A 23,215-nucleotide genomic window follows, 5' to 3' on the forward strand; every position below is an offset into this window, starting at 1 on the left:
TGTTTCCTCTGTACCCTACCCCAGCACCAGCATCCTACCCCACTCCCAGATTGTTCTGAAGCAAATCCCAGGCAGGGTTAGACACGTGTCCAGACCACGTGGTTGAATGGATACAGGAAAGGCTCCAAGGTCACTGGTTCTTTGCGGTTAGGGTTTTGATTAAGAGGGGGAAAAAAATTAAGGTCCTCAGAAACTGCAGGGTGAAGTTTTACAAAAATACTTTGGCATACCTTCTCAATTTTTTTTTTTTTTTTGGCACACGGCTTGCGGGATCTTAGATCCCCAACCAGGGATCTAACCCAGGCCCCTGCAGTGAACGCGCCGAGTCCTAACCACTGGACCACCAGGGGAATTCCCTACCTTCTCAATCTTATTTTTTGTCTGGAGCCTTGGGATCCTTATGAGGCGAAGGGATGCTTGTACCCATTGTGCAAAGTGAGACCCCAGCTTCCCACACTCAGCGACGGCGGGGCAGGACCCCCTCCCGCTGGAGCCTCACTGCAGCCCCACCACACGTGTGCTCAGGCCTAAGCTGTCCTCTCCACGTCGTGAGGCCAGGACTGCAGGGTGTGAAGGGACAAGTGGCCAACAGCTGTGTTCTAGATGTTTTTTCTTCTAATTTCCTAACTTGCAGCATTAACTTTGTCTCATAGAATCGGTGCAGCATCTGGAAAGAGGGTTGGACTCAGGGACCAAGTTCTTGTCCCCAGCCTTCTCTCTCTCTAGGCCTCAGGGTCCCTTTCTGAAACAAGAAGCCTGACTTTCATTGCCTTAGAAGGTTCTACGTGAAGCAGGGAAAGCAAACAGGAGAATCACTGCCCTTAAACTGGAACGGTTTATTGAGATGTTTCGGTTGGAGGAGGCATTTTGTTTCCCTGACTCTGGCTTCTCTGACTCAGAAGGTCCCTTGGACCCTGTCCTTCCCATGAGACGGTCCTGTTTCTGCCCAATCAGCTGAGGCTCCAGGCCACTGTACTCCGCCTGCCCCTTCCCCAGAACCGTGACGTGCTCTGTCCACAGCAGACGCTCCTGCTGAAGGGTCATGAAGGTGGCCGTGGCCTCATCTCTGATTCAGTCAACGGAGGCCCAAAGAAAGGAGCGCCAGGGCTCCCCCTAACTCTGCCGAAGTTAAGTACATGTAATGCTTACAGGAGACAAGATAGATACAACCTCTACTCTGAAACGCAGAATATTAAATACAACTCCACCTATATAAATTAACTGTACAAGCTTATCCATCACACACAAAAATCCCAGCAACCAACATTAGTAAGCAATTTGGGATCAAAATCCAAAGCAAAAAAGGACACGAACACCCATGTAGTATGATGTTTTAAATGTGGTTAAGGGGATGAGACTGCCCTGAGTCCTGGGCATCTGACCACAGCGGGAGCTGCCCTCGGCCCCAGGCTCCTGCCTTGCCCGTGGGAGCCGGTCAGAGGGCGGCTCCATGCGTAACTGTCCTTTCCCGGGCTGGGTACCCCGTGGCCAGCTGGCTGGTCCTCAGGGTGCATTGGTGCCCCTCCCAGGAGTAGCTGTAGGGGGTCTAGAAGTTGAGCAGCTCTGGGGAGGCAGTATATGGTTCCCTGGCTCCTTCAATGAAAAGGAAAAATATTTGTTAAAAAGGTTTGCCTGGCCTGACGCTTTGTCCCCTCAGCCCCGGAGCAGCCGGCACAGGTCGAGGAGGATGCACAGTGATGGTCGGTGTCCAGTGAGCAGAGAACCCGCCGTCAAGCAGCCTTAAGCATGTTTCTTATTCCAGGAGCGTCTGCTTTTTGTTTGAAATCCTGACTGCTCGGTTCTGGCCGAGGCCCGAGTTACTCTGACATGCCTTGGGTGCAGGAACACCCTCTGCACAGTAGCTGGCGGCTTTCCGCTGCACGTGTCCTGGGACCAGTACCATTAAGCTGCGTCCTCTCCCCTCGAACCCAGAAAGGACCTGACAGGGGTACTGGGCCCTAACTCCACTCCGCCTTCCCCCTTGCCTGGCGGCCCTTCCACCTGCTAGAATATAGGGATTGGGCCTCTGCAGTCTTGTCGAGCTGCTGTGGGCCCCAGCCTGTGGAGTTCAGTCCGTTCTGTGTGTGGGGTCCCGGGTGTAAATTCCAGCCAGCCGTAGCCGACCCAGACTCGAACCTCCAGTATCGTTTGTCAGCGTACAACATACTCTTAGTTTCTTTCGTCTGAAGAACCTGCACAGCCTCTCCACTCCTGCCTCTCCCTGAATCCAGGTGCAGATCTCTAACTGCCCATTTCATACATCCTCCTGCACGGCATCTCCAACTAAACGGGCCCAGAAATAAACCGGCCTTGCCCACAAAACCCGCCCTGCCTGTAGCCTCCCTGATCTCAGTTGCTGGCAGCGACGCCCTCTCATTGCTCAGGCAAACCCCTGCAGGCCTCCTCAAGTCCTCGCTCTACCGGGCAGCCGACACGCCACGCATCAGTGAGCCCCATCGCTCCGCAAACACTCGCTGGATTCCTGCCTGAGCGCACCGGTCTCCCTGCCTCCACCGCGTCCCTTGTATTCATGTCTCTACGCGGGCGGCCCGCGATCCTTTAGAAACAAGTCACTCTTCTGTTCCAGACCTTCCCCTGCCCCATCTCAGGAAAACCCAGGTGCTGGCCCTGCACGCCTCCCGCCGCAGCCCTCCACCTCTGCCGACGCTCCCCCATCATTCTGCCCACACATCGTCAGACGCAGATTCCTGCTGGGGGTCTTTGCCAGTCCCTCTGCCTGGGTGTCCTTCCCGTCCCCCGAGGGGCGAGGAGGGGAGCTCAGAAAGGTTGCGCTGCCTCCCGGCTTGAGTCACGGCACCGCCTCTCCCCGCCCCACGTTGCTCCCCGCCCCTTCCCACCCCTGCAGTCCTAACGTGCTGCATTTCTCTCCTCTTCTCTTCCAGCTGGTTATCTGTTTTCTCTCTCCCACCAGAACGGAAGTTCTAAGCGGACAGGGATTGTGTGTCTTCTGTTCATCGCGGTGTCCCCAGCCCCCAAGGCAGGACTTGCCCTTGGCAGGGGCCCTCTCAGTACTGGGCGAATGAATGAACCCTGGGCTCTGCCCGTTGGGCTTCAACTGCTGCCACTGATCCTGCTGCTGGTTCTCAAACGGCCCAGGCCGGCCGCCCACTGAGAGGACTGCCCGTGTCCCCCAGATCGGGACTTTGGGCAGCCTTCCGGGGCCCTCGGGTTGACCTGCTCCCCGTGAGGCAGGGCCTGGGCTCCAACATCTGAGCGCCTGGGGGACCGTTCCCTCCTCTACTCACTCTAAGTGGGACCTCGGGCAGGTGGCTTGTCCGCTCCGAGCCTTGGGGGCGCCAAGAGATGGTGTGTGTGAGCGCTTGGCACCATTTCCTCCCGATCCCGCCCCGTCCCTGAGTCCAACTGGTCCTGCTTTCCGTGCAATGCCTTGTGTGTGTTGTCTAAGACACAGGTCCCAGTAGCTCCAGGTTGCAAGCGAGGAAATGGGTCGAGGGAGGTTAAGTCTCTCGCCCAAGGTTGCAGAGGCCCACCCAGAGCCCACCTTCTCATCCCATGACTCACCAGCCTGCCCTGCCTGACACCCCCTGGGCCTGAGACCTGGTGTCCGCCGTGGATCTGTCACCTCCCCACACCAGCCACAGGAGTGGGGGGTGGGCAGGGACTGCTCAGGAGGCCCAGCACCCAGGGCGGCGTCCCAGCGCCCCGAGGAGCCACCCCGTTTCAGCATCCATGGGTGCTGCCCCACGGTCCCTGCTGTGGCTCCTCCAGCCCCAGCTCTCTGCTTCTCCCTTGGAGTGCAGCCCCTTAGGCCTGTGCGGCCCCCCACCCTGGACCGTACCTTCCTCCAGGGCTTCTCTAGGCTTTGGTGGCTGCCACTTCCCCGTTCACATAATCGGGTTCCCCGCCGTCCTCGTCTGGGCTTCCTACCGGGGAGGGAGGTGCTTCCCTCCGGACCGGCTCTGCGACCCGCGGGCAGATGGTCAGAGGGTTCACACGCACATGCCCAGCCCTGTTCCCACCACCACACAGCCCGCAGGAAAGGCTACACTGGATGGTGTGTCTGTCCCGTCCTCTCTGGGATTTGCCAGAGGTGTGTCCTGCCCAGGAGTAGGGTGAGTGCCATGCCGTCCGTGCAGCTGGATGGGCAGCCGGCCAGGAGGACCCAACCTCAGGAGGCCATGGTGCTGCTGAGGGGGGATCCTGGCACAGTTCGAGCTTCTGCAGCCGCTGATGTGCCAGAAGCTTCTCTGTGGAATCAGCTGGACTGGCCGTAGGGGAGCCCACCCGGCCTTGCCCTCCCAGGCCAGGTCCCCTAAGCTCCCCTCTCTCCCCCTCCCCTCGACCGTCTGTCCCAGGCCTGGCCCCTCTGAGTCCGCTGAAGGTGACCATTTGGGAGCACCGGGGCCCCGGCCGCATACCCACGACCCTCCTGGACTCCCGCCACTGCTGGATGTACGCTGAGTTCTGATAATCCTCAGACCCGTCGTCCCCTGCAGGGAGAACACCGGGAGAGGGGCTGGCAGAGGGTCAGCCACCATGGCCAGTCCTTAGGCCAGAGAGGTGCCACGTCCACCCCTCCAGAGGGGCAGCCTGCGTCCTCGTGCTGGGCAGCCCCCTCGAGGGAGGGAGGGAGAGCCCAGGACTGATGGAGACTCCTCCCGGGACACAGGGTCTGATAATGGTGAACCGTGCCGCGGGGGGCTTCAGAGCTCAGCAGGGCAGGCGGGCCTGGCCTAGGAGGCCCGCCTTCCTGCCCTGCTCCAGGGAGGGCAGCCTCACCCGATTCGGTTTTCTTTGGCTCACAGATGAGCACGTTCTCATAGGAATTGGTGTCATCATCATCTGCCAGGGAGAGAGGAGAGGGCACAGGATGCTGGTGGGCCCTGCCCGACAGGCCTGGCCCTTCCTCTCTCCCTCCGTCTCATCAAGCCCCCCGCCCTCTGGGTTCCCCGGGGCCTCGAGCATTCTCCTGGACAAGCTTCTTAAGGGGCGCTGGCCTGGCTCCAGCAGCCTCCACCCTGGGCTCCTTCTCTGTCTTCCCCTGAATGCCCTGGGGAGGGGAGATTCGGGGGTGGGGCTTCAATCAGGCCCACGAGGGACAGTCAGAGAAGGGAGGCCCATCTCTATGGGGCAAAGAGGGGCAGGGAGAGGCGCTGGGGGCCCAGAAGACAGGAAACTGCCTAACCCTTCAGGCAGTGGGGTGGGCTGAGGATCCTTTGTCCGGGGGCCTAGGCTGATTGTGGCATATCAGAGCCTGGTACCCCGGCATTCCCCCCCACCCCCCAACGGGGAAGCTGAGCTCTAAACACCACCCCACCCTGCGTCCATCTGTGTCGAAGAGGCTCTGAGAAGTGAGGGCCTCTCCCCAATTTAGAAACGCAGCGGGGAGAAAAGGACACCCCCTCTCATCCCAGCCCGGCCCCGGCAGGAGCCCAGCCCTGTGCACCTCTCAGCAGGCACTGCCCACCCTCAGTTCTCAGTTTCTGTAGAGGAAAGGTGTTAGGAGCACCTTTGCTCTTAACAAAGGGCGCCAGCATCCTCGGAGCCTGCAGGGCTCAGCGTTTGTCAACAAGGCTGACCGGTCCAGGGCCTTCCTGCAAGGTCCCGTGTGCCCAGCCTTGAGAGGGACCTGGATGACAAGGGGACCAGCCTGCCTCCTGCTCCTGCCCTCAGCTCCCCTTCTGGCCCCCCTACCCCTTCTTCCCGCCCATCCCTTCCCTCCTCTGCACCTTGGCTCCTGCGCACAGGGCCAGCCTCCCCCAGGTCCCCCCACCCAGCCTCCTCCAGCCACCTAAACCTCCACCTCTGGCCCCGCCCCAGGGGTGTGACTTCTGAAGCTGCGCTCCCAGGCCACCTCCTCCCTCTCGCCTTCATCGACCTTTGCCTCACCTTCCGGGGGCTTCTGGAACTGCCCATAATCGAAATAGTCCATGGGGAAGGGGTGTCTGGCAAGAAAACATAGACACAGCACCAACTGCTGGGCAGGCCCACGGTCGGGCCAGGAGCTTCATGAGCGGGCAGCGAGGCCAGGGCTACTCCGGCCGTCACTGCCCCTGGAGCCCGCGGGGGCCCTGCCAGGGTCTCCCCCGATCCTCCCACCCTGCTTCCCTGCACCCCTGAGCCGCCCTGGCTCCAGCCACCTCACCGTGTGGCCTTATGCAAGTTACCTCCTGCCCTGGGCCTCAGTTTGCCCAACTGTGAGATGAGGAGACGTCCTGGGGGCCCTTCCTATCTGAGGGTCGGTGGAACTCGTCTTTGACTGGGTGGTGCAGGATGAGGCCCCCCGATGGCCTCCCACAGCCCCAAACAGAGCAGGGCTCCTTCCTGTCCCTGTCCTCAGCACCCCCAAACCTACGGTCATCTGAGGGAAACAGTGCTACGGAGAGCCTGCCTGGGCCAGCGGGTTCCAGGGCAGGAGGGCCTTCTCACGTAAGGAGGCTGCGGGCAGGGCGGGCAGTGGGGCGAGGGGTGGCCAGGGCCCGGAGAAGCCCGCTCACATGTCGGCTGCATCTGATCTGCGTCTACTTCCTGCAGGAGGAGGCGAGAATCAGGCCTGAGCGCGGGCTGTATGCCCCACTGCGGCCCCCTCCTCCGCGGAGCCCACCTACCTTTGCTGAAGTTCTGGTACCTGGAGGATGAAGAATCTGGAAGAAAGGCCAGGCCTGTTGGCTCAATGCTGGTTCCCCAGCCCCCGCCCCCTCTCAGCTGTGACCACCGGAAGAAACCTAGGTGTTTCCAATCTTCACACCCTCACACCTGCTCTCCGTGCCCTCTCGCCGCTGGGCCAGCCCCGTCAGGCCTCCCAGCCCAGCTCACAGCGTCTCTCCTCTGGGAAGGCCTCCTGCTCAGTACCTGTCCCACCAGGTACTCACCTGTCTCGGTCCCACCTCGCCCCTGCCCCCAACCCTGTGTCCCAGGGCACTCACCCTCGAGGCTGGGGGAGAACTGCAGCAGCTTGTCCTTCCTGCACAGGAGTGGGGCAGGGGCTGAGGAGGGGCTGGGAGAAGGCCCCGGGTTTCCTGGGGGTCTGGAGGCCACAGTCCCACAGCCCCCTGGTAGGGCCCTCAGAATCAGAACTGGGGCTCTGAGGTCTGAGGAAGGAGCAAGGTCTTGGCCTGGGCTCAGCCAGGTAGAGACCCCGGGGCCCACCTCATCGCCTCCCGTGGGGCTGGGATAGGGGCTCCTTCCTACCTTGCTGATGCCGCGTTGGAGGCCGTGTCCACCAGGGGCCCTGGCCAGGCCTCCCTGACCACTGCAAAGGTTGACGGGGTGTTGGCTGGGCCCCCAGGCCAGCTGCCCAGCACAGCCCATCACCCCACTAGATCAGGCCTGGCCACAGCCTTAGAACAATGGGGACGAAAGGGACTTTGATGTGGACACTCCCAATCCCGAGCCCAGCCCTGGACCCTTCTGTCTGGGGACTCACAGGTATAGGTCCGGGCCACTGCAAAGTTCTGCTGATTCTCTTGCCTGGAAACACATGAAACTGTGCTGAGCCAGGGCCTGGCCTCCCACAGCCCCAGGGACAGAGGGGCAGGACAGACGGACAGGGAGGGACAGACCAGGGCGAGAGAGAGGAGGGGCTGCCAGCCCCCCCAGGACTCAGATCCAGGGCTTCCTGATGCACCCCTTCTCTAGAGTGCTTCCCTGCCTGCCCACCGTGTGCCCACACTTCTCACATGGCCCTGGGCTGGAGCCAGCTGCCAGCCAGACATATGCCTCCACAGAGCCTCCCCAGGACCCCCGGAGATGCCCAGGAGAGTCTGTGGGCAGGGCTGAGGCAGCTGCTCAGGGACCTGGCAGTGACCAGCCAGGAGCAACAAAGAGGCTGCTCCCAACACCTACCATCCCAGGAGGGTTTAACATTCCTAAGAGAGCGAGGTCCTCTTGAGTTGTTCACACACGCCATTTACTCCCCAGTAACTGATGAGGCAACTTCAAGGCTTAGCAGACACAGCCAGGTATCTAACCGTCACCTTCTTTCTTTGAAACAGAACCTGATTTTTATTTAGACAGCCACATGCCCATCCAAAGGACTGTATTTCCCAATAAATGGGACTACATCAAACTAGAAACCTTCTGCTCAACAAAGGAAATCATCGACAAAACAAAAAGACAACCTACCGATTGGGAGAAGGTATTTGCAAATGATATATCCAATACAGGGTTAATATCCCTTAAAATATAATATAATATAATATATAATTAACTCAACTCAACAACAAAAAAAACAACCTGATTAAAAAATGGGCAGAGGAACTGAATAGACACTTTTCCAAAGAAGACATACAGATGGCCAACACACACATGAAAAGCTGTTCAACGTCACTAATTACGAGGGAAATAAATGCAAATCAAAACCATGATGAAGTAACACCTCACACCTGTTAGAATGACTATTCTCAAAAAGACAAGAAGTAACAAGGGTTGGCGAGGATGTGGAGAAAAGGAAACCCTTGGGCACTGTTGAGGGGAATGTAAATTGGTGCAGCCACTATAAACACAGTATCGAGATTCCTCAAATAACTAAGAATAGAGCTACCATATGAGCCAGCAATCCCACTTCTGGGTATTTATCTAAAGAATACAAAATAACTAATTTGAAAAGATATATGCACCCGTATGTTCATTGCAGCACTATTTACAATAGCCAAGACATGGAAACCACCTAAGTGCCCATCAACAGATGAATGGATAAAGAGGATGTGGTATATATACACACTGGAATACTATTCAGCCATAAAAAAGATGAAACCTTGCAATTTGTGACAACATGGATGGACCTTGAGGGAATTATGCTAAGTAAAATAAGTCAAACAGAGAAAGAAAAATTCTGTATGATTTCATTCATATGTGGAATATAAAAAACAAACAAACAAAAAAACCCAAAATAAATGAACAAACCAAATAAAAACAAACACATAGATACAGAGAACAGAATAGTGGTACCTGTGGTTACCAGGGGTGGGGGAGAGCAAAATGGGCAAAGGGGATCAACTGCATGATGATAGATGGAAACTATATTTTTGTTGGTGAGCTCGATGTAGGGTATACAGAAGTAGAAATATAATGTCGTACACATGAAACTTATATAATGTTATAAACTAGTGTTACCCCAATTTTTAAAAAAAGGCTATATTTCCCAGCCTCCCTTGCATTTATGTGTGACCATATAATTCTGGTTAATGAAATGCAAAGCCAAGGTTGTTGGGCTTTCAGGAAAACTCCTTTAAGGAGGCACTGCTAACTGGGATGCCCCATTTCTGTCCTTCTCCTTCATTCTTACTACTGCCTGGAAGGCAGAGATGAGGGCTGGAGCTCTAGCTGCCAATTTGGACCATGAAATGCCCTTGGGAATGAAAGCCACTCCTAAGGATAGTGGATCAGATTAGCTAATCATTAAACCATTTTGGGTTCCTCCCCTGGACCAGAATGGTGACATGCTCCAGCCTTCCAGCCTTGGGGGCTGGGGGTCAGAGTGATCTGATTTAGGAATGATGCCCTAAATCCACAGAAGAGAGTCAGGTATGGCTTCCCAGAGGAAATGATGCAGGAGCTGGGCCTGGCACACACAGGCTGATAGGACTGAACCCAAGTGAGGTGGGGAGAGCCCAGGTCTCCCCTCCCACCTCCTCCCACTTAGGCCTAGTTTTCCCACCTCCCTCGTGAGGAGGTTCAACTTGTGCCTCTGACTATCTTCAGTTCTAAGATTAATCAGGGGCCTGGAGTGGGCAGGGACTAAGGGAGGAGGGGAGAGGGAAGATACTGAGGAACTTGCCCTGGGGCAGGGGTGTGGGTGGGCACTAGGGGAGCCCAGCCCAGCCCTGGTGGAGGTTATGGGCTGGCGAGCCAGAGGACCAAGTGGCCCCAAAAGCCTGGGAAGGTCCAGCCCTGGCCCCAGGAGTAGGCATGGATGGGAAAATTCTATTTTCAAATCTCACTGTGGTTTTTCAGTTGCAAAAGGAAATGAGAGAGGGTGTGTGTGTGAGTTTGTATGTGAGTGCCTGCCCAGGCGTGCAAGCAAGTGCCATGAGTGTGAGAAGTGCACGCATGAGCGAGTGCTGGGGGAGCCTGTGGGTGCGAGTGGGCGTGCAGGCCCGTGCACGTGTGTGCACGCAGGTCTCAGAGCCCTCTACCAGGCACTGTAAGGACACCGCTGGCTGCTGCTCTCCTGCCTCGAGTTGTTCTTGGGTCGCCCCCCGATCCGCAGCGCCCAGCACTGCTGACCCTCCCAGGGCTCACAGAACGGCCAGCCTGTCCCCAAGGTGCCTGGAACTCCCTCCTGCCCAGGTCCTGCAACTCTGCCTGGGGTCAGTGGCCCCGTTTCATCTCACCCCCACTGCCCTGCTTCCAGCTCTCCCGTGGCTCCCTTTGGCCCTTAGGACAAAGGCCAAGGCCTCTCTCCACAGTCAAGACTCTTCTTCCTCCGCATTCAGCTGATCTCTCTCAAGACACACTCACAGCAACCACCTCATCCCCAAGACAGTGTCCACCCCGGCCCGACATCGGCAAATGCCCACACCATTCCCTCTCTCTCTGGATGTCCCCTTTCGCCTTCTTTCTCTCTTAAAATCCCTCCCGCCTCCTCCAGGAGGCCTTCCCTGGTCCCCCAAGTTTCACACCCATATCCTCCCCAGAGGTCCTTTAGTGTTTTCCAGGGGAGACTCAGACACAGCGCCCGGTCTCTGTCCCCTCCACTGCCCCGGGAGGGTGGGATTCCTCTGTCGACCTCCAGCACCGGCACAGTGCGCTCCCCAGGGCTGGGGTCACCATGGGGATTTCTGGAGATGCTCCTGGGCTAGCTGGAGTGTGGCATCCCTTCCTCCCCTCCTGTGGCATCCCCAGCCCTCCCCATCCAGGGCCGGGTCTGGACAGCCCCTGGGCACCCCCTCACCTCCCCTAACTGCTTAGAACCCACTAGAGCCCGGCATGGAGGAGGTAAGAGTGAAGGGTTAGGGGTGGGGTGTGGCGGTGCCCGAGGGGATGCCCACATGGACACCCACGCCCAGGGCACACAGCGTCACTGGGCTGGGGACACTGAGACACTCACAGGCTCCTCTGCTCATAGATTTTCTCGGACCTCTTTGCACCTGCAAGAACAGGACCAGATTAGCAAGCGTCCTGGGGCCGGGTGGGAACTGAGATCTGAGGCCCAACCATCTTGTCTCCCCTGTGCCCCGTGCAGGCCTCAGACCGGACGTGCGGGCTAAGCCACCAATCACAGGGGGCCACCTGACACTGGCGGGGGTTGCTCACCATTTATTTAGGAACGCGGAGCATGGAGAAGGCGGACGCAGGCAGCCCAGCCCCCCTCCCCACGCTTGTCCAGTGCAGTCCATCGGCCCCAGACACATGCCCTTGACACAGCAGAACCGAAGCCCCCAGTGAGCCAGACCCATTGTCTTCAGAGGAGAAACCCAGGCCCCCGGGGTTCACTTCTGCCTCCTGAGGCTTATCTGACTGCCCTTTCCGACTGCAGCCAGGTCTGGGCCTGAGTGGCTCGCTGGGTACACCGCCTGCCCCTGCCTCGCACCCGTGACCCCAGCCTTTACCTGGGCGGGAGCAGCGCACACACAGGCCGGCCGCCGCCCACAGCAGCAGCAGCAGTAGGGCCGCCCCCGGCCACAGCAGCTCCGTGTCCGCGCTCATGTCCACTCCTGGCCACTCTTCCTGCAGGGCTGCAACGTGGGGGCACTGTGAGCCGGGGTGGAGGCTGCAGGGCCTCCCCCTCCAGGAACCCCAGGTTTCTGGCCCCCACTGTCCCCTGCCAACCCCACAGCTGAGCCCAGCATCACCTCCCCTCCCTGCTCTGGGACCAGGGGGCGACAGAACCAGCCCTGTTCCCCCATCTGACCCCCGACCCGCACCCCGGGCTCCCAGGGCCATCATCAACTCTTGTTAAGTGCTGGAAGGTTCTGGAGACCCGCCAGACAGCACCACATGTATTTGCACACTCCCACACACGTCTTCGCTTAGTCCTCCCAACTGCCCTTTGAGGGAGAGGCTCGAGCCATTTCACAAACAGAAAAACGGAAGCCAGAGATCCCACAGTTGCTAAGGGGAAAAACAGGATTTGAACTCCAGCCTCCAGACCCTAACGCTGGCTCCGCCCACTGCATCCTGTTGCCTCCTGCCAACTCAGCTTTATTCCCCCACCTCAGAGTCCATGGCCCCTTCTGCCTGGGAGCCCCTGGCAGCCCCCATCGACCCTTGGGTGGTTCTCCGCTCCTACCCATGGCCTCTGGGGAAGCTGAGGGTGGGATTTCCATTCCTAAAACACCCATCTGCCCAGATTCCTCCTGCCCTGGGTGCCGGAAGGAGGGAGGTCAGGAAGGCTTCCTGGAGGAGGTGGGCCTGAGACCAGGAGGGGAAGAAGGGCGCCTGGGCAGATGGACCTTGGTGGCTGGTCGTGGGATGTGCTGGGAGGTGGGGCTAAAAGGCTGCTTCTTGGTCAGTGGCCGGTCCCAGCCTCGGGGCCCCGCTGTGGCTGCCAGGCCTCAGCAAAGCCACAGGCACCCACAAAGGAGGGCCTGGTGAGTACAGCCCTCTTGAAGGGCTCTCCAAGGAGAATCGTTACGACTATAAAGAGACTCAGCCCCCCCCTTGCAAATGCCAGTGACAGAGCTGAGGGCAGCCGGGGGTCCTGAGGGGGCGGTGCCCCGTGGTGGGCACGTGGAGCCCACGCTACTGAGTGTCCCCTCGGTGAACACCTGTTCCTCCTGCCTCGGCCACCTGGGAGGAGGCTTCTCCCTGCTTCCCAGCTGGGGAGGGCAAGGCTTGGGGAGACCTGAGCTTTGTGCTGCCCGCCTCCTGCTCCGGGCTCCCCAGAGGGCTGCACTGTACCCAGCCGTCCCCCTCACCACTCTGAGCTTCCTGAATCCCTGTGGCAAAGATGACAAGGAATCTCCGTGCAGGGCCGAGCCCCGGTCAGGGGCCCGTCATGAAGAAGTCACCTCTCCTTCCCCCAAACTCCAAGTGAGTCAGCGGAAACATGACCATTCCCAAACCTCATGACCCGGCGGCCTCCACATGAGGAGAGAGGATGGCCTGGTCACCCCAGGAGGCTGTCCGAGGGGATCTACGAGCCTGGGCACTGCCCTCCCAGGCCGCATAACCTCCTCCCTCCCCCCCACCTCCTTCTGCCCCGGGGCTGCCTCCCTGCCGGGCCTCCAGCCAAGGCCCAAGTCCATCTCAGGCTGGTGAGGTTGGGAGCACCTGGCCTTGGATCGGGGAAGCCTGCCTGTGCCTCAGGGTCTCTTGGCCTCAGTTTTCTCATCTATAAGACTGGGATCAACCCAGGCCCTTCCTCAAAGAGTCGTTGGGAGGACAAACACGTCCAGCCTGGATCACAGTTGGGGCTTCCGGAAGAGAAACTTGCTGAGGATCTTATTTCCAGCTGGCTGGTTTAGACAGGTCCCTTGAGCTCCCACCCTTGACATCTTTGTCCTTTGGTCAAAACAGAGACTCTTTCTGCCCCAGAGGAAGTTCAGGCACAGACACATGGGAGGGTTCCCCCCTGGGACAAGGGTCCAGCACTGGTCACCGCCGGGGTCTGCTTAAGACCCCAGGAGCAAGTCCACACTCTCAGCTTGGCATTCAAGGCCCTGGGACCTGGGCTGCTGACCTCTGCTGCCCTCCCTCCCAGAGGACCCCAACCATCAGAAAGCCCTCTTGCTTCCTGGCCCTGCTGTTTTGGAATGAGCAGCATGCTCGGATGCCCCCAGCCCTGGTCCATCTCCACCTGCCTGGCACTGGGTGAGGGAAGGGAGGGGAGCATGAGAACACAAATTCTGCCCCAGCTGCTGAACCCCAGTGTCACCGGCCTTCGGTCACCCCTCTGTTAAATGAGAGAAAGAATGACACTCAACACTCAGGTTTGTCATCTGAGGCCCAGCACTGAGAGGACACCTGTAAGGTGCTAGTGCCGGCCGGTGGGGCACGGTTGGCTGTGACCACCGTGACTTGCCATCATCACGGTCCCTGTGGGATGGGAAGAGACAGCCGCCTCCTGTCAGGGCCAGAGCTGGCTGGCTGGCCTGCACTGAGCAGTGTGGGTCAACCCTACCTGAAGCCCCCCCTGTCGGGTCCCCCAGACATGCAGGCCTGAGCCCCCGCTCTACTGCACCATGCAGGGCGTCGTGGTGGGACCCTGGGAGGGGCTGGGATCTGAAGGAGAGCAGCGCTGTTGTCCCAGCCCTTCGGTTGTCACAGACGCAGGTAGCATCACCTTGGAGATGCCAGCTCCTTTCTTCCAAGGGAGGAGAGGGAGGCCCAGAGAGGTGAGTATTCTCCCCAAGGTCACACAGCAGACCAGTCACAGAACCAAGATCTATACCCAGGGCAGGCTGACTCCAAGGCCTACACTCCTTTACGTAAATCCTTTCTTATATTACATTTTTAAGAATCACACAATATTTTTTAAAAGAGAGGCTCATTTGGGGAAAACTCTGTGGCTGCCCCCCAGACTGAATCCATCTGTCCTCTCTCCTTGCTTTCCCAACCAGGCTTGAGAACAAGTGGGGCACAGGAGGGCGGAGGGAGAGGAGCTGGGCCCCTGGTGGAGGCAGGCCCGGCAGCCCCAGGAGGGCCCCAAGGGGCCAGGCAGGGCTGAGTCGGGTGGGGAGGGGAGGGGAGGCCGCCACAGCCCGTGGCCTGCAGGCCAAAATAGCAGAAAGGGAAGTGGGCAGTTTTCATATGAACAAGTTTTGCAACAAGCTGACGGCGGAAAAGCTCTCAGGGCTGGGCTGAGCAAGCCTCTGCACCCAGCCTCTCACCCTGAAAGGCCCTTGGCAACCCTCCTGCTCAGCCTCCCAGCCCTCATGTAGTACATGGGGAAACTGAGGCCCACCAGGGCTGAAGGTCAGGCTGCGGGGGTAGGGGTGGACCCAGAGGTCCCCGTCCGACTCCTGGAAAGACTTATCCGCTGGGCTCTGCTCCGTTTTCCCAAATAACCTTGGCCTTCAGATGAGGCTGACCGAGAGGTCTCTAATGGAGGCTCTTAATGCACAGGCGGCTGGGGTAGGGACCCGGGCAGCCCTTGTTCCGGGCACGGGTGGGGGATGGTGAAGGTCAGGGCCACCCGTAGGCAGAGCAGGGCACCAAGAGCACCCCAGGTCATTTGTAGAGACGTGGATGCATCTAGAGACTGTCATACAGAGCGAAGTAAGTCAGAAAGAGAAAAACAAATATCGTATATTAACGCATATATGCAGAACCTAGAAAAATGGTACAGATGAACCGGTTTGCAGGGCAGAAATAGAGACACAGATGTAGAGAACAAACGTATGGACACCAAGGGGGGAAAGCGGTGGGGGTGGTGATGGTGGGATGAATTGGGAGATTGGGATTGACCTGTATACACTGATGTGGATAAAATGGATAACTAATAAGAACCTGCTGTATAAAAAAATAAATAAAATAAAATTTTTAAAAAACAAAGAGCACCCAAGGGCCTACAGTTTCTCAGCCCCCCAGCAGAGAGCTGGTGGCCAGCCTGGGGGCTGGGCGGGGTGGCCGGGACAGCTTCTTCCTCCAGGCCAGGGGCAGGACCTGGCTCTGCTTGTCTGTAGCATCTCTCCCATCCTCCCACAGCCCTGGGGCAGGGTTGTTACAGCCCCGTTCTACAGATGAAGAAACCAAGGCTCACAGGTCTGGGCCTGGGGAGCTGCTGTCCTCGACTCTCACCGGACTCTGAAAGTGATGGAACCCGCCCTGGGGGGCTTCCCAGGGCTGTGCAGGCTGGGCTGGGGAAGGCGGGGCGGGAGAGGGGCCAAAGCCCCAGAATCAGCTGCCCCTCTAGTGCCACAGGGTCTGGGGCTAGGGCTTCCTAGCTGGGGGCACCAGGACAGGGCTGGGGCCAAGGGAGGGAGTGCCGGGCATCCCGGCTTCTTCCCAGCCCACCCGGCGGGCAGCCAAGCACTCCTGCTGGGCCAGCAGGGCCACTCCCAACCCCATGGGGTGTCGGGGGGACAGCCTCAGGACCCCTGCCTTGGGGGCCAGGCTCCAGACACCCCTGGAAAAGGCTTACCTGAGAGCGGGGGGCTCCTCACTGCGGCCACCTCATCCTGAGCCCACACACCTGCCTGATCTGATGCCAATGCCACAGACACTGGCAGGCAGGATGCAAGGCGGCGGGCTTCCTGTCAGCCAGTGAATCATCCCTCATACATCCGCTGCTCTGCCGGACAGGCTCTGCTCTTAACAGACAGAGGCAGAGAGACAAACAGAGACAGAGACAGAGAGACAGAGAGACACACACAAACAGGCACAGAGAGAACAGAAAGACATGGACACACAAACACACACAAAATTCACACTAAATACACACACACAAACACATGTCTCACAAAGAGGAAGAGACACACACTGCGGGACAGGGACAAAGGGAACGAAACGGGGGAGCGCACACAGACGCACACGGGCAGCGAGAGAGTAGGAAGACACGGAGAGACACACTGAAAACATACACACACACAGATATACGTGCAGGGAGAGAATGAGAAACACAGATACACACACACACAACATGGGACGTGGGTGGATGGGCACAGAGAGACATATCAGGGCAGACATCACAAACGAACGGGCAGAGACAAAGACAGATGGACAGAGGAGTGGACAGTCCCTGGCAGCAGAGGAAGGAACCAAGCTGAAGGACAGAAGGAAGGACAACCATGACTCCTCTGCCAGGCCTGGGAGCCTCCGCACACCCATTTTCCAGATGAGGCTCACAGAGGCGTGGAGCCAGCCTTGGGCAGGGCGGCTAGAGCTCAGCCCCCACTCTCTCCACCTGCTGCCCTGGTGCCTGGGCCCTTCCCTCAGAGGTGAGGATGGCGCTACAGACAGGTGCCCCGCACGCACGCAGCAAGTGTTCCCCAGTGCCTCCCATTACTGGTCATTAAATAACTTGCCCAAGGCCGCTGAACTCTTAGTGGCGCCCCATCCGCTAGAGACCAGGAAGCCCACAGGGGTCACCCCAACCCCCATCTGTCTGGCATCTCAGAGCCTGGGCTCCCCAGCTCTGGGCCCCTCTCTGCTGGGACAAGGTTCTTCTTTCAGCCCCAGTCCAGGGTCCACAGGCTTCCCAGACCCGGCCAGGCGACAGTGGAAGTGCCGCCAGGAGGCCCAGCGGCAACCAAAAGAGAAATGCAAGGGCTGGGCGCCCGCTGCTGCCCCCCCGCGGGGGAGAAGGGTGGCGCAGGGACTGGAGCTTATGGGAGAGCCCGTGGGCCCTGAGCATCAGCAGTAATCCTCATCCCCGCAAGTGGTGGCACCCGGACTAAAGCCAACATCACCTGACTCCCAAGCCTGAGAATCACTGCTGCCTCCCTCATCCCACGTGGGGCAGTGGTACGTTTAAGTCCCACGGCAACTCTTGGAGGGTGACCTTACTTTTCTTATACAGGTGAGCTGACTGAGGCTCAGAGGCTAAGCTGGATTTGAACCCAGACTCCAAAGCCTCCAAAGCCTGTCGTCTTTTCACCACCCTTGAGCGCAGGTCCTCTCTGGGACCGCCTGCCTGGCTCCTCCTCACCCACTGGGACAAGCCTGTGTTGGTTTCCATCCATACCTGGACTATGTACCTGCCCAGGGTTTCCTGCCCGCAGAGACGGACAGAAGCTCCAACATGTCCAGTGGGAATGGCGCTCTGTTCTACATGCTGGCTTTTGTTGCAGCCTTAGCGATGGCAGATGCTGGAGAAGTGACCGCCAACCACCAGCAAAGTCTCAGGGCCCATCTACAGTGGCACCTAGTAGCCCTCTTGCACCCTCTCTGAGCCCATTTTCCATCTATAAAAACGGGGGCCTGTCAACCTAAAGACCCTTTTTGGACTTGAGTGGAAGGAGGATCCTGCCCCCTTTTGGGCAATTCTCAAATTCCTCCAAGTTCTATTTCATTTATAGACCAGTTTTTTTTCAAAAAAAAAACCAAACCAAAAACCCAAATTAGATATTTCGTGTCCGGTTGTGTAAATGCTAGTGCACTTGGGTTTTGTTTTGTGCTCGTGGCATGTGGAATCCTAGTTCCCTGACCAGGGATCAAATCTGCACACCCTGCGCCTTGGAAGTGTGGAGTCTTAACCACTGGACCACAAGGGAAGTCCCGGTTTTTTTTTATTGTTTATTTTTTTGTTTTCAATTCAATGGTTGCTGGTATATTACATTTTAAAAAGTTGTAACAAAATATATAACACAAAAGTTACCACTCTAGCCACTTTTGTGTGCAATTCAGTGGCATTAATTATTCACGTTGTACAACCATCACCAGTCTATTTTCAAAGTTTTCATCACTCCAAACAGGGCTAATTGGCTTTTCAGCTCACAGTTGAGTGTCAGTTGTGTACACGTTACAGAAGCAAGATATCTAGGTAGTAATGCAGCAGTTCTAAGAACTCAACAACTCCAAGGCTGAGAATCTTCTGGTGTCATACATCCCTTAAAGGCTAGTGGGAAGTGAGGGATTTTCTTCAGAAAAATGCACCTTGAGAAGCGTACACAACATTCTAGAAGCCCCTGGAGCCTGTCTATAAAGCTGTCTGCCACCTTCAACTCTCAAGGTACAGACAAGCATCATTCCTGTCCCTCATCTCCAGCCATTTATGCCATTTATCTTTGGTCATGACCTCACTACCCAACGGAACCTAGAATATCCTCCCAATTCTTCTGCCTCCCCCCGACCTATGTGACTTTTTTGTCATCTATGTGTATTTCTAAAGTGTCTTTTATGTATAAAATTATCATGCTGCGTGGCTGTTATTTCTCTTGGGTACATATCTGGGAGGTGAACCGCTGGGCTAGAGTGTGGGAACATTCAATTTTCAGGTTAATGCTAATTTCAAATTAATTCCCACAGTGGCTGTACTCAGTCTCATTTGTAACATGTTGAGAGACCCACAAACTTGCCAGCAACTGGTTTGTCAGGCTTCTTGCTGTTTGGAGGGGGTAAAATAGTATTTTCTTTGTAGTCTTGATTTACAACTCCTTGATTGCTAATGAGGCTGACCATTTTGGGGCCATATTTCCTCTCCTGTGAAATGCCTGTTCATGTGTTGCTTAGTTTTCTATTGGGTTGCTTTTCTCTTACAGATCTGCAGGAAATCATCATATACCCTTCATGTATTTTTAGTCTGTAATACCTCCATTTTATTTATACTTTGATACATTACTTTAAAAAAATCTAGTGAGCCTATTTTTTTTTTTTTTTTTTGTGGTACGCGGGCCTCTCACTGTTGTGGCCTCTCCTGTTGCGGAGCACAGGCTCCGGACGCGCAGGCTCAGCAGCCATGGCTCACGGGCCCAGCCGCTCCGCGGCATATGGGATCCTCCCAGACCGGGGCACGAACCCGTATCCCCTGCATCGGCAGGCGGACTCTCAACCACTGCGCCACCAGGGAGGCCCTAGTGAGCCTATTTTTAATTTCAAGAGTATAATGCATGTGAGAGACTTCTACCAGTTCCGAGGAGTCTTGGTGCTATTTACAGAACCTCTGGGCTACCTGGAAAGCTTCTCTGATCTCCCTCCCTCCCAATCCCGTTTGGAAAGATAAGCTTCTAGGCCAGTAATTTTATTACCATTTACCTTGTCTCCCACAGTGAACGAAAGAACAGGTACAGGAAACAGATTTTTTCTAAGTGCCTGAACTGAAAACCAAAGAGCCTGCCACTGCAAAGGAGTGCGTTTCTGTTTGTATATTTAATATTTTACAGTTAGAGTGTGGTTACAGATGGGGGAAGAGATTAGTAGCAGGCTATAATTAAGTACATAGCTTTCATTATTTTGGCTCTTTTTCATGACAAAAAACTGCAAAAGGAAAACTCTCAGATACTAGATGTTTATAAGCCTGTGAATCTCTCCCAAGCGAGAAAGTAACTCAAACATCTCAATGTTGTTAGACTGGCCAAGAAAATGCAAAAGACAGAGCAAAGCTCCTCACCAACAAGGGCAGATGTGGCCAGGCCCAGGCCAGCTGTTCCTGGAAAGAAGCACAAGGGGCCCAGCCTGCCGTCCACACAGCCTCCCTTCAGGGGGACCTTTTAGGATGGTTCACTACCCTACATGCCAGGCAAACTGTCTGGGGAGGGTGGGGAGAACCAGGAGATGGCCATCTGTGACACGCGCCACAGACTTCGGTATGGATGATCCTTCAGAAAGTTCAGGACGTGACCCATCTCCCTCCCCAATTTCCCTACAAAAACAGTGGGGAGAAATCCCACTGTGCAGACATCAAGCAGCAGCTGAACTGCAAACAGGCCACTGACCCCATCCTCCACGGGACCAAGTAGCCCCACAGACAGCACTGGGCCCCCTCAGGACCTACTGAGGTTGCCATTCCGAAGAGTGAAACTTGTCACGGTACTAGTGACCCCGCATGACCTCAACAGCCATTTGGAATTTGAGAAGAGGACTGAGAGGAAGCAAAAGTGTATCTGAAGCATAACTCGTGAAGAGAGATTATAATAAGGTTGTTTAAAAAATCAGGCACAAGAATCTCTAGAGGCTGCATTGCACCATCTCATGACATAGCAAAGAAACGCTGTTTCTAACGCATCTCAAGCCAGAGTGGCTTTAACAAACTCAAGTGAATCAGCTTTTTTTTTTTTTTTTTGCGGTACTGCGGGCCTCTCACTGTTGTGGCCTCTCCCGTTGCGGAGCACAGGCTCTGGATGTGCAGGCTCGGCGGCCATGGCTCACGGGCCCAGCCGCTCCGCGGCATGTGGGATCTTCCTGGACCGGGGCAAGAACCCGTGTCCCCTGCCTCGGCAGGCGGACTCTCAACCACTGCGCCACCAGGGAATCCCCCTGTGAATAAGTGTTTCTTCTTCTAGACTTGATCTCTACCAAGTAACTTTCTTCACTGAGAAAACCAGGCTACTTCTAAGCAATCACGAATTGAAAGGGGATGCTAGGTAACAATTTCAACACCTTCCTTCCTCACCCGAACATACACCCCTCCTGACTACTTCCCCCTTTCTGCCTCGAGCTCACTAAGACCTCCTTGAAGAAACAAGACATTTGAGTCATGATGGGAAACCCAGGCTTCTGGAAGCCTGCTGTGGAAACTTGTCCTCTCCCGGGACCTGGAGAAACAATCTGGCTTCGGACAAAATGGACTCCGAGGAAAGAACATTCTTAGAAACCTGAACCCCTTATTAAAAGGGCCTCACTTGGCACTCCACTAAAATGTTTCTCTGAAACCAGTTCAAGAATAGCAGAGAGAAACTAGATGTCAACTATCTGTCTAAACCTATCTCTGGAACACTCACATAGGTGGTACAAACTTTTATGAAAATGACCCTATTTATTTAGGTGCTTATTTGGAGAAAGACATACCTTCCCATCTCAATTCAGTTACTTATGGGTGAGACACAGGTACTAAAACACTTTCTGTGATGTCTTAATATTACAAAAGTATTACAGACCAAGGGAAGAGGTGCTTGTGAGAAGCAACCACTGCATAGTAACAGCAACATCTGGGGGAGGCAGAAAGGCAGCTGCAGTCTCATTTCAATCATAAGAAACCTCTGAATTACTGGGAGACCTAGATGACCCTTCCAAGGGTCTGAACATTCCACAAGCCCTTAAAGATGGAATCCAAAGAACCTTTGGAAAAAAGGCTCATAAAAGTTGGATTTCAAGCCTCTGGCCACCAGCCCCAGGAAATCCCTCCAGGAGACCAAGTTCCAACTCCTTAACTTTGGGCAGAGGGTTTCCAGTCTCAGGAATGCTCCCACTCTTTTAAGGAGACACCAGTTGGCATCAAGTCCTCTCCTCCAAGCCCTCTCGGCTGAGGAGCAGCTGCAGTAAACAGTCCCTCACGCACTTGGCCGGAACAGCACCCATCCTCCCCGCCTTGTTTGTCCAGATTGAGCTGCAGTCAGGCTCTGACCGCAAGGCACCCTCCCCACCAGCCTGGCCTCTCCCACACGTAGTTCAAAGCCCTGCTCCTTGCCCACCGGGTCATAAAATCACTCAACTACACAGCAGCGCCTCCTCAAACACACGATCTGCTTGCCACGAAGTAGCACCCATCATGCACATGAGGAGCACCTAGGATTTCTTCTCAAACAAGCAGTTATTATTTTTTTGGTTTGTTTTTTTTGCGGTACGCGGGCCTCTCACTGTTGTGGCCTCTCCCGTTGCGGAGCACAGGCTCCAGACGCGCAGGCTCAGCAGCCAAGGCTCACGGGCCTAGCCGCTCTGCAGCATGTGGGATCTTCCCAGACCGGGGCACGAACCCGTGTCCCCTGCATCGGCAGGCGGACTCTCAACCACTGCGCCACCAGGGAAGCCCACAAGCAGTTATTTTTAAAAGTTCCTTTACCCAACCAAAAACTATGACCACATCATGTAACATTTGTTAGAAAAATTAGTTTGGGGACTTCCCTGGTGGCGCAGTGGCTAAGAATCCACCTGCCAATGCAGCGGACACAGGTTCAAGCCCTGGTCTGGGAAGATCCCACATGCTGCAGAGCAGCTAAGCCCGTGTGCCACAACTACTGAGCCTGCGCTCTAGAGCCTGCGAGCCACAACTACTGAGCCCACATGCCACAACTACTGAAGCCCGTGCGCCTAGAGCCTGTGCTCCGCAACGAGAAGCCACCACAATGAAAACCCCACGCACCGCAACGAGTAGCCCCTGCTCGCCCCAACTAGAGAAAGCCCGTGTGCAGCAATGAAGATCCAACGCAGCCAAAAATAAATTTAAAAAAATCCCCCCACCCAAAAAAGAAAAATTAGTTTGGGGGGAAAAAAACAAAACAGGAAAAAAGTTGGCATCCCATCTCTGATCACCAGCTTTTAAAATAATTTCACAAATCTTGTAACTTCCGAAAGCAAGACGCTTTGCTCACTCTGCATAACATTCCACTAAATTTGGACACTACTTTCCAAATTTAAAATTGTTAACTTCACAAGCAGCTAAAAAACAACTCTATAAAATAAAGACAAGCATTAAATATTACGTAAGGTTTTCTTTTATTTAAAAGATCATTCACAAAATACCATATCCATAGATTTACTTTCTGTCATATAGCTGAATGTGTTAAGTGTTTGGAATTCCATTCTTACATTTAAAAGTCAACTGGATTGCCCAGAAGTTTAGATGAATTTGTTTTGTTCTTAATCTTTTCCACACTGAAGATGTAAGTAGGTCATCTGAAAGCATCAGGTTTGATTACAACCACATAATGCATGTCTTTCTTAAGGTAAGTATTGGTGTTACACAAATGGTTCT

General features: G+C 55.7%; 1 protein-coding gene across 1 annotated transcript; it reads right to left on the reverse strand.

Moving 5' to 3' along the window:
- Positions 1–1,485: 1,485 nt before the first annotated feature.
- Positions 1,486–11,631, reverse strand: LAT2 (linker for activation of T cells family member 2; the record flags this gene model as incomplete). Its single annotated transcript, XM_079718387.1, has 12 exons — positions 1,486–1,593; positions 3,821–3,941; positions 4,401–4,472; positions 4,762–4,824; positions 5,872–5,927; positions 6,480–6,510; positions 6,591–6,626; positions 6,909–6,946; positions 7,174–7,234; positions 7,409–7,452; positions 11,033–11,072; positions 11,535–11,631. The coding sequence occupies 11 exons, from the start codon at positions 11,629–11,631 to the stop codon at positions 3,838–3,840; spliced, it is 642 nt and encodes a 213-aa protein (XP_079574513.1). The 3' UTR covers positions 1,486–1,593; positions 3,821–3,837.
- Positions 11,632–23,215: the final 11,584 nt, after the last annotated feature.

The sequence above is a fragment of the Hyperoodon ampullatus genome (assembly GCF_949752795.1).
Source record: "Hyperoodon ampullatus genome assembly, chromosome: 14".
Lineage (NCBI taxonomy): Eukaryota > Metazoa > Chordata > Mammalia > Artiodactyla > Ziphiidae > Hyperoodon > Hyperoodon ampullatus.